Source organism: Protopterus annectens, chromosome 11.part0, assembly GCF_019279795.1.
Source record: "Protopterus annectens isolate FY-2018-M chromosome 11.part0, PAN1.0, whole genome shotgun sequence".
Classification (NCBI taxonomy): Eukaryota; Metazoa; Chordata; order Ceratodontiformes; family Protopteridae; genus Protopterus; species Protopterus annectens.
Window position 1 is genome coordinate 1,266,554,452 of NC_056745.1, and position 12,067 is coordinate 1,266,566,518.

Below are 12,067 nucleotides of genomic sequence, written 5' to 3' on the forward strand. Positions count from 1 at the left end.
ACTCCTCCCTATGGTAAACTGTCTCAATGACTTAACTTTAAAACTTCTAAGCACTTCTCAACTGACTGCTCCTTTAGGGGGAAAGTGCTCTGCAGGCAAAAAACTGGGAACTCATTACCCAGGACAACTGGGTTTTAAATATAGTTTCCCAAGGATACAGATTTCAGTTCCATACGTTACCAACCCCAAACGGTTAGCCAGATCTACCCGCAAATCAGTGGGCAGAGGCTCAAAAGCAAGTACTCTCTCTCTCTCAAGCATAAAGGCCATTCAAACTGTACCAGAAGAGGAAAAGGGACAAGGTTTTTACTCAAGACTCTTTCTGGCACCCAGAAAAGACAACTCATGGCGTCCTATCCTGGACCTATCTACCTTAAACACCTTTTTGGTGATTCCAAAATTCAAGATGCTAACTCTTCACCAGTTGCTTCCTAGGCTAGGCAAAGATGCCTGGTTGGCAACACTCGATTTAAAGGAAGCCTACCCGCATATCCCAATCAGGGAATCTTGGAGAAGATACCTACGCTTCAAAGCAGGCTACTTGCACTATCAGTTCTCTGCACTGCCCTTTGGCTTATCTACTACGCCCAGGGTATTCACAAAGTGCCTAATTCCAGTCATTGCATTTTGCAGGCAAAGAAATATTCAAATATATCCATACCTGGACAATTGTCTAATTCAGGCAGAAAGCCAGGACATACTTTTAAATCATCTGGCATTTGTACAAAAGGTGCTAACTTGTCTGGGGTGCACCATAAATGAAATGAAATCACATCTGTACCCTGTCAACAAATTATATTCCTGGGAGCAAGCTTGAATACAACTTCCCAGATGGCTTTCCTTACACCAGAGAAACAAATTCACTTGACAACTTACTTCAAACTAATGGCCACAAAAACCCTGCTATCTGCAAGGCAAGTACTGCAAGCCTTGGGGTTCATGGCGTCTTGCATTCTGCAAATTCCATATGCAAGCCTGCATATGAGGAAACTATAATGGTATCTAAAAAGCCTATGGTGTCAACATTCTCAGCACCTAGAAGCAATGATTCCTATCCTACCTTGCCTGAGGTTAGAGTTCCTTTGGTGGGCAGAGGCCTGCCCCCAAAACAAGGGACTACCATTCACTCTACCCCCCCTGCCGCCCACACCCTAACAACAGACAAATCAGACTATCATGGGGGGCTCACCTGGCAGGGAAGTGCATTCAGGGCAAATGGAATCCAAGTCATATGCACCTGCATGTCAATCAGAAAGAAATGTTAGCTGTACAGAATGCTCTGACAGCCTTCAAGGGCCACATTCTTCCAGGACAATTAATGGTAAAGACGGACAACACCACTGATATGTGGTACATAAACCAGCAGGGGGGCACCCATTCTTGCCTCCTCTGCAGACTAGCCATGGCTCTGTGGAACACCGCCTTGAGATACCAAGTGCATCTACAGGCTCAGTTCCTGTCAGGAAAACTAAATACACTGGCAGACGAACTAAGCAGAAATCACATGGATCCACACGAGTGGAAGCTGGAACCAAAGATTTACAACATGTTGACAAACAAATGTGTGAGCCCAGATATAGACCTGTTTGCCTCCCCCCTAGAACTACCAATTGGACAAATTCTGCACAAGGACTCCCCACAAACAAGCTTGGAAAGTGGATGCTCTGTCCTTCAGCTGGAAAAACCTATCAGTTTATGCCTTTCCTCCTCTGCCTCTCCTACCCAAGGTACTACTAAAGATCAAACAGGACAAACCAAGGACGATACTGATTGCACCAGACTGGCCACGCCAACACTGGTACCCCCTCTTGCGCTGTGTGTCACTGCTGGCTCCATGGCACCTGCCTCAGACCCCTTCCCTGTTGTCACAACAGGAGAACCGGGTTCTGCACCCTCAGTTTCAAACCCTGAACCTGGCAGCCTGGCTAATTACCTAATCTCTCTGCTACCATCTCTCAGCAAACAAGTGTTGGATGTCATTTTGGAAGCAAGGCGGCCTAGTACTAGAAAATCTTGTGCTGAAAAATGGAAAAGATTCTGTGCCTGGAACCAAGTTCAAGGGATGAGCACAGCAGCGCCCAATTTACCTCAGATTCTTCAGTACTTAACTGAGATGCTTCACAAGAGCCTTTCTTTTTCCTCCATTAAAATTCACGACTCAGCCATTTCAGCTCATTATAACACAAAACCACCCCTCTTCTCTCACCCACTGCTCAAGCAGTTCCTCAGAGGGCCAAAAACTTAAGACCACCCAGGAGAGCCCCAACTCCAGCCTGAGACCTCAACTTTGTATTGGAAAAACTCAGTCTTCCTCCTTTTGAGCCAGCTGCAAGTGCAATTTAAAATTCCTTTCTTGAAAAACAGCCTTCCTTTTAGCAATCACTTCAGCAAGAAGGGTATCTGAATTACAGATCCTTATGGCAGTGGAGCCTTTCATCATATTTCATGCAGACAGGGTTTCCCTCTGGACCAATCCCTCTTTCATGCCCGAGGTGGTAACCATTGTGGCTCTTAATCAATCCATTCATTTGCCTACCTTCTTTTCTAATCCACAGAACAAAGGGGAATGGATACTGCACTCCTTAGATGTGCACAGACAACTTAGATTTTACTTGTACAGGACTAAACCTCAAAGGAAATCTGAACAATTGCTGGTGGCATTTGCTGCAGGGGCAGAGGGGAAGGCTATTTCAAAGCAAACCATTTCTGAATTGATAGGCCATTGCATTCATTTCTGCTATAAGCATCATGGAAAACCTATCCCATAGGGGATTAGACCTCATTCAACCAGGGCTGCATCTACCTCTACAGCCTTTCTCAGAGGTGTACCTACCAGGACATCCTAGAAGCTGCCACCTGGAGTTCTGTACATAGTTTCACCAAGCATTGCCATTTACCAATTTTCTCTAAATCCAGAGCTGGCTTTGCCACTGCAGTCTTGCAGGGCTTTTAGCTGGTCCTAATGCTATCTAAATGCCTCCAGTCCCTCTACCCAAATGTGATGACTGCAGCAGTGAAACATGAAGAACATAGTACAGTTGTGTACACTTACCATAAATGTAGATGTTCGAGTGTGTTCACTGTTGCGGTCCTGGTTACCCTCCCTTCAGCCCCCTGACTTCTTTTGGCTATACCTTTACTCTCCTGTACTATGCTTAAAAGCTTTTTGGTGTATTTGCTTTTTGTTGGAGGTGTAACCTTGTGTGTGTGTGTGTATATATGTGTATGTGTGTGTGTGTGTGTGTGTATATATATATATATATATATGTGTATATATATATATATATGTATATATATATATATATATGTATATATATATATATATATATATATATATATATATATATTTAATTGCTTCCCATTAGGGAGGCACCTGACATCTGGGGCAAGAAAAACTGATGTAATGGCTTCGGCTGCATGCTTTATACCCCTGACATCATGGAAGATGAGACAGCAACCGACGCAGGACCCAAGACTGATAATCAGGCCGACTGAGATCTACTGCAAGCAGATACCCCAAATGTGATGACTGCAACAGTGAATACTCTCGAACATCTACATTTATGGTAAGTGTACACAGCTGTACTTTCTCCACTATGGCTTTATTTAACAACAAATGATCCTTTGTTCCACATGACTGTCTTTTGTTACCCTTTTTGTTCTGTTGCCACCCCTTTTGTTTTGTTGCCATAATTGAGTTTTCTTCTAAATGACTATAATCTCTGTCGGCATCAATTCCAGTGCATAGTTTATGCATCATCTGAAGGCAAGTTCTTGGTCTATAGTTTTTAGGGTATCTTGCAAGTTCACTGTTAAGTACGAGCATTGTTTTTCCTGATAGCCAGGCGGGTGTCTGTCTGAGATGTGCATATAAATAGATTTTACTCATGGCTGAATCTTCGTGCAAAGATGTTAATACTTTTAGCCAGAAGTTAGGTACTGCATCTGGGCCTGTTTTTTTTTTCCAATTAGAGGCTTTTCTTAACTTTAAGTCTCTGGCCGTTATTTCATCCCATTTCATATCCTGTACATTTGAACTTGTGATTCTTTGTTTTACTTGTTCTATCCATTTAGCATCTTTGTTATGGTCCACAGAATCTTCATAAATATTTCTCCAAAATGTGTCAATTTCTTTTTTTTTTTTTTTTGTGGTCTTTCAGATCCTTTTATCCTGTTTCCCAATTCTCTGTAAAATGTTTTTTACGTCATCAATAAATTGTTTATTTTGTACTTCTATTATTATTTTGTTAATATTATTATTGTGTGACTGTTTTTATTCCCCTTAAGGATCTGCATCCAGAATCCCATTCTTTCCTTATTTTTTTAATTACTCCCCTTCTTCATCTTCCCTTCCCACCATGAATTGTAGCTTTCTTCGTGTGTTACATATAAGAGCCTTAACTGCGTGGCTCTAGAATAACCCTTCAAATCAGGTAATCCTAAACCGCCTTGTTCTATTAGGTGTATCAGCTTCTCCCTCATGATTCTTGCCTTCTTCCCCTCCCAAATAAAATCCTTCATGTCTGTATTAAGTACTGTCCACAACTTCTCCTATGATCGATAAAAATATGCCTGACCTGTGTATAAAACTAAAGGGACTAAAAACATGTTCACTGCTTGTATCTTGCTATCCATAACACTAAAACAGAGCTTCCATTGTCTCAGTTTCATGTTATCTTTTGTTTAGTCTTGTCCCGTATATCTTTAGCTGCCATCACTGAATCCTTTTTAATCCATACTCCTAAATACTTCATTTTATCATATCCCCATAATTTTTTTTTATTTATTTATTTAACATTTCTTTACCAGGAAAGTCCGACTTGGAACGAGACATTTTTCAGTGGAGGCCCAGGGAGAAATGCTTCAGACACATGTCTTTATAACGTGGGAGCAAACTGGAGCAACCAAAAGAAACCCACACGAGCACAGGGAGGACATGCAAACTCTACACAGAAGGCACTCCAGCCAAGAATCAAACTCTTGCTCTGAAGTGACATTACAAACTGCTGTACCACTGCACTGTACAGTTGTGTGGGCGGATATGGGTATTGCTGAATCAGTTCATGTGTAGGTGCATAGTTTATAGCTATAGCCTTAATTTTATATCCCAAAAAAAATAACTGTCTCGAAATATTCCACAATACTGAGATATCCTTTTCTGGTTCCATCAAGTACAAAATATCATCTGCAAATAAAACCAGCTTTTCTTGAACCCCATACCAATTATATCCTTGAATTTCTGAGTCCCTCATTTTCTTTGCCAGTGGTTCTAATATAACAGAAATACCAAAGGAGAAAGAGGTCACCCCTGCATGGTGGCTCTCTCCAGATGCAGCTCATCAGAGAGAAACCCTCACACTTTGATTTTTGCCTCTGGTCGCTCGCATATCCTTCTAATTAACCTTGTTATTGTATTAGGAAGTGCAAGTGCTTCCATTGCCCTATTCGTAAAATCCTTGCTTACTCTTTCGAATGTTTTCTCTGCATCAAGACCCGCCAACAACAGCAGTATTTTCATTCATTCTGCTTCCCTCTGGATCATCATTGTTCTCTTAATGTCAAATGTTTGCCTTCCCTGCACAAAACTACACTAATTCATCACCTTCACCATTCTTTTAGCCATTATAGACATAAACATTTATTAATCGAGGTTTATAATCAAAATGGGTCTATATGAAGCAGATCCCATCTTTAGGTATTGCAGCCACCACAGCTCTCTTCCAGTATGTTATTGCCTCCCTTCCATACCTCTCAACTGTCCATATTTTCACAAAATGTGCAGATTTTTGCCACAAAATTTTAGTCTGTGGCAAATCACTGGCATGATCTGAGGAATGAAATTAGTAAATAGTGTCCTACACTTGAGTTTTAGACTTCGTATCCTTTAGAAAATGAATTTTAATGTATCTGTTATTCTAGCAACATTTTAAGTATGTAAGAGCAATATTTAAAATGTGTTTCTATTTTTGGGCCTTTATACGTCAATTATGTGTCAGACTTTGTACAGATTTCTTGGACTAACAGGTTTAGAGGTGTACTCCCTTCCCTTTAAAATACGGTTAAACAAAACCTTCCAGATCTTTACCACTTTCTTCTCTCCTAGCTTCCAAACTTCCACCAGAATACAGTCTGTTCTTGCAGATTTTCACTCAGATTGGTTATACATCCCCATTTTTATATCATCTCCTCCTGTCTTTAACTGTTGGTTGGCAATCCTCATCTACCTATAACATTGACATATTTAAGTCTTCCATAAATATTTCCATTTGTGCTTTTTCTTGATTGCCCCACTACTTTGCTTTATACATATTTTCATAAAATTTGTCAAATACAGTGGATATATAAATTGTACACACCCCTGTTAAAATGCCAGGTTTTTGTGATTTAAAAAAAATGAGACCACAATAAAATATTTCAAAACTTTTCCCACCTTTAACATGACCTATAACCTGTACAGTTCAATTGAAAAACAAATCTGTTAGGGGAAAAATATAAAAAAATAAAAAAAAGTACAATAAGCTGATTGCATGTGTCCACACCCTTAAACTAATACTTTATTGAAGCACCTTTTGATTTAATTGCAGCATTCAGTCTTCTTGGGTAGGAGTCTGTCAGCATAGCACATCTTGACTTGGCAATATTTGCCCATTCTTCCTTGCAAAAGCGCTCCAAATCTGTCAGATTGAGAGGGCATCTCTTGTACACAGCCCTTTTCAGGTTACCCCCACAGATTTTCTATTGGATTTAGGTTTGGGTTCTGGTTGGGCCATTCCAAAACTTTAATTTTCTTCTGGTAAAGCCATTCTTTTGTTGTTTTGGATGTATGATTGGGGTCATTGTCATGTTGAAAAGTGAATTTCCTCTTCATCTTCAGTTTTCTAGCAGATGCCTGAAGGTTTTGGGCCAAAAGTGACTGGTATTTGGAACTGTTCATAATTCCCTCCACCTTGACTAATTCCCTATTTCCAGCTGAAAAAAACAACCACCCCAAAGCATGATACTGCCACCACCATGCTTCACCGTGGGGATGGTGCTCTTTTGGTGATGCAAAGTGTTGTTTTTGCGCTAAATGTACCTTTTGGAATTGTGGCCAAAACGTTCATACTTGGTCTCATCAGACCATAACACATTTTCCCACATGCTTTTGGGAGACTTGATGTATTGTTTTGAAAATTTTAACCAGGCCTGGATGTTTTTCTGTGTAAAAAAAGGCTTCCTTCTTGCAACCCTACCCCATAGTCCAGACATGTGGAGAATACGGGAGATTGTTGTCACATGTAGTACACAACCAGTACTTGCCAGAAATTCCTGCAGCTCCTTCAGTGTTGCTGTTGGTCTCTTGGCAGCCTCCCTGACCAGTTTTTGTCTTATCTTTTCATCAATTTTGGAGGGACGACCAGATCTTTGCAATGTCACTGTTGTCCCTATATTGTCTCCAGTTTTTGATGACTGTCTACACTGTGTTCCATGATATATCCAATGCTGTGGAAATTTTTTTGTACTCTTCTCCTGACTGATGCCTTTGATGCTTTGTAAGCTGTCTGTGAGCCATGGCTTTTGCTGTAGCAGGCAACTGCGTAAATGTCAGGAAAATCCTACTAGGACAGCTGAACTTTATTTGGGGTTAATCAGAGTCTCTTTAATTGATGGCAGGTGTGTACCCAAGAAGACTGTTGTAATTAAATCAAAAGGTGCTTCAACAAAGTATTAGTTTAAGGTGTGCACACTTATGCAACCAGCTCATTGTACGTTTTTTATTTTTTATATTTTCCCCTAACAGATTTGTTTTTCAATTGAATAGTACAGGCTATAGGCCACATTAAAGGTGGGAAAAGTTTTGAAATTATTTGTGGTCTCATTTTTTATATCACAAAAATGTGGCATTTTAACAGGGCTGTGTACACTTTTTATATCCATTGTATCTCCAGTACCTCTACATAATCTGTGGTTATTTTTCTTGTTATATGCTTTCTAAGTTTAGCAACAACCATTTTTACTTTTTGTTGCCTAATTCTTTGTGCCCTGCAGCTATCAAAAACAGATGCTTAACAGCAGTTTTTCTAAACTCATCGATATACTCCCTTATTTTCTCCTTAGCACTCTGCAGTTGTGCCTCTTCTTGTTCTGTGAGATTTCCCTTATTTTGTAACACTTTGTCAGCCCATTTACTTCTTAACTAGATCGCTTTTTCTGCTATTTCTGCCCTATTTTTAAAGTGTACTTTAATTTTATCCCACTCAGTAGCTATAACTTCTGGTGTACTTTCTGTCTTCCCTAATAACTCCCAGATAATATCCACTACCCATTACTTAAATTCCTCACTTCGTAACAGGTAGTTGGGGAAATGCCAGTTTCTCTTTACTACATTACCCTGGATTTGTATCTTAGTAATTATTAGCGCATGATCTGAAGTAGTTATTGAATGTATATCAGAGTTCTCAATTCAGTGGTCATGTTCCTGTGAAATGCAGTTTGTCAAATCTAGCCCAGTTATTTTTACCTTGGGAAATATGTTAATTCTCTAAGTTCCTACTATTGAATTCACGTCTTTCATACCAAAACTTTTATAAATTTCTTCAGAAATATACCCTCTTATATTTTCTCTTGTAGCCCTTCCAGATACATCCTCAGTATTGCAAATCAAATTCTAGTTCCCACCTATAAGCAATACTCCCTGCTGAAATCTAATTATTTATCCAAAAATGTTTAAAGCTCCAAAATCCCTTGCCATTAGCCCCTTACTACTACAAATTTGCCATTATCATCTTTTTTAAAACTTTTCTATCACTACTGGAGCTCCTCTAGCAATTAATGTAAGTACCCCTCTTTTCCTTTGACCCTGATATTCTGCAGAATATCCATCCTAAAGTCCTTTATCAAATTCACATGCTCAGTTCTTTCCAGATGTGTCTCTTGTAGCATTGCTGTTTGCACTCTACTTAATTACATTAAAAAATGCATTCTTTCCTTTTTCTATGTACCTGTGAGACTATTCACATTCCAAGATAATATGGAAAGTGGAGCCATTATGGTAAGATGTTATTTCCATCCATATATATGGCAGCTTTTTAAATGTCTATTTCCAACTTTTGTGATATGTGCACTTACTAGTTTGGCATGTTAATCCTTTATACAGTTTTTTTATCAACATTGAATCCTATGTCACATTTTCCAAGACTTTATTTTAATAAAAACTCTCAAAAAAGAAAAAAAAAACAACCTCAGAGCACCCTCATAACTTGTTAACCCTCATAACTGTGCATTTTCAAATAATGACGTTTAACCCTCCTAATATGAACATTTATGCCAAATAGCTGCCAACACAGGCCCTAATTAACTTGAAATTGAGGATATCCATGCTAAGGTGTATGTTATTGCTTGTGCTTCTACTTAAAGTAATTTGTGTCTGTTCTTTTTTATTTTTATTACCCTCCATGTGAAAACTGCTTGCATACTTTTCAGAAATCGTTAATTTGTAGCCTTGAAGAAACCAGTCTTCTGAGTTTTATTGCCTTATTATCAACTTGCTTCCTTGGAAAGGTAAGAGAAAAAAAGAAAATTGTAGAACTGTGTTGTAGCCTGAAAGACCAACTGAAATGCTTATTTCTTAAGGAAAATGTTTCATTGTGTTCTCATAATTACTTGTCGTGACGCAGATATTCACCTATGCAAACGTAAGAGAAAATGGTATTATGGTGTGTACTTTTACACCCCACCCCCTACTTCAACAATCAGAAATTCCAGTATATTAAATTAATCATACTCTTAATCTGGCTTTTCCATTTTTGCATTGTAATCCCTGCAGTTCTTAATACCAAAAAAGGAAGATAATTGGAAAGGAGGAAGAAAAGTGCCATTGTTTACTTGAATAACTTACAATATCACATACAAGAACAACTAAAATACTTTATTGTAATGAAACGTTTTGTAGAAATACTACTAAAACAATTTTTTTTTCCTTCCTCTTCCCCTCCCCTCAGAGTATCAGAGTACTTCCAAACATTAATTACATGAAATGAGGCAAATGCTTTTCAGTTCCTCAGAAATATAACAATGTCAAGAAAAGTCCACTCTTTCCACTTATTCTTATACACCATATTTCACAAATATGATTGATCCTCTGTAGTCTCATATTTATTAATTAAATTTTTGGGTTGCTGGTCTTCGTCTCCATCTCCCATCTCCAAATTCCATTTCAATTCCATGAAAATCCTGATTCTTCTGGTCAACTCCTGTTCTGTCTCTCAAGCATGTTCTTTTGAAACAGTGGAAAAGGTTTCACTGGCAGTCTCTCCTTGTGCCTTATTATTTGAAGAATGAGAGTCAGAGTCCTCTTCTTGATGGCTCATTTTTTAAAACACATGCATTTCTTAATCCACGTGCATTATGTGTGTCTCACTGTCAGTTGCATGAACATGCACACAGATCTGTCATGTATGCACACACAATGTGCTGAAAGAATTGTTTATAGCTCGATAAGTATGTGACTGAAAAATAATTAACCAGACCCTGCAACACTTCAGCTTAAGTTAGTTTCTGTCCTGCGCTTGTAACCATAGCCTTTGTTAAGTAGAAATGTTTTGTTTTCCAGTTTGAAGAGCTGAAACGCCAGAAACTGAAGAACGTAAATGTCTTTGTTTCAAAGACTAGGCTATGTGTTCACAACCTTCCAAAATCTGTGGACAATAAGCAACTGAGAAAAATTGTTCTGAAGGCAGCCGGTGGAGGGAAGGACGTACGAGTGAAGGAGGTAAGAAATGAGCACGAAATTTAAGCATGCAGATGTTGAGGTCACTAATTTAGGCAGCCTTATATCAAATAACTATTTTAGGCAGCCTGCTATTAAATAACTGACTATTGTTAAATGGAGAACTTGCAGTTTGATGTACAATTCAGAATGTTAATTGGATCAATGTTTTAAGTGGTTGTGGGAGTACTGCATATTGTTGTCTGCCACTTAGTGAAGCCTGTAAGTCAGCTGTAAGATGGACTTTTTTTGGGGGGGGGGTATGTTTACTTACATGTATGTGACCTGCCATGCACAGTGATACAAGTGTACTTGTGGATGAAGGCACAGGTCTTAGAAAAAAATCTTTAAAGTCTTGTAGCCCTTCTGTAATTTTATACAATATTTCTTATTTACTGTTCAGTGCCTTACTGCTTTTCTTAGTAAAGTAGCATTTTTAATATGAATATTTAATTGATGATGATTATGCTCCCAGAGAGATTACTTTAGAGAAGAAATCAGGGAGGGTTTGTAGGGTTTGTAGCTCCAGTGATGCATGTCCAGTTAACAGCTGTGTTCTGTCTGGCATTGGGAAAACCCATCCTGTCTTAGGTTTTGGGGAGAAACCATTTAGAAAATATGAGGATTTGTGTTTAGTGTACATGAAATTCTGTAGAAAAAAATAGGGATTCAAAGGTAATCTTTAAGTGAGATATGAAACATAACCTTTACGTATGGTTAGGAAAATGCCACTTGAATGAAGGAGGCCTTAAGGAATCAAGGGCTAGATTGAGAGTAGGAGAAAAAAAGTCCGTAATTGAATGGAGTGTACTGTATGTACCATTTGCATGGTAAAGGCACACACAGATGTTAAGTATGTGCATTAAGTAGAATGCAGATATATCTTGGTCCCAAATCTTGTAGTAATTAACATTATGTTATATGAATGCATAACAAATTGCTGGTGTGACCTGTTGTGTACAGGCATATAGTGCAGCAGAATTTTACTAAAAAATGTTAACTGTGCAGTAGTTGAGAAAAAACATTAAGCTAACCAAGATGGCAGAAAAGAGAGCTGTTTAATGATTATGCATGATGAAATAGCTTTAAAAGAAATTAAGTTATAAAACAACTAATGCAGTATGATTTGGGGCAGAAGAAACTGACTTTAGAAAAAAAAAGTCATTCAGTAAGTGACCGAAAGAAATTTTCATGTAGTCATTGCTGATAGTTTTGCATGGACGCATTTCATATGATTTCTTCTTCTTATAATATACAGGAAAAAGCAGTTAGCATTTTTTAAATGAAAATAGACTTTGTTCTTAAGTGTGTAATTGGTAG

The 12,067-nt window shown here is 38.5% G+C and overlaps 1 protein-coding gene across 1 annotated transcript in view; it reads left to right on the forward strand.

Annotated features, from left to right (window-relative positions):
- RBM28 (RNA binding motif protein 28) overlaps nt 1-12,067 on the forward strand; it is a 1,154,212-nt gene that overhangs the window by 844,361 nt on the left and 297,784 nt on the right. Inside the window, exon 14 of the mRNA XM_044088621.1 lies at nt 10,592-10,750. Within this exon, the coding sequence (XP_043944556.1) occupies nt 10,592-10,750 (159 nt within the window). The remainder of the gene's footprint in view (nt 1-10,591; nt 10,751-12,067) is intronic.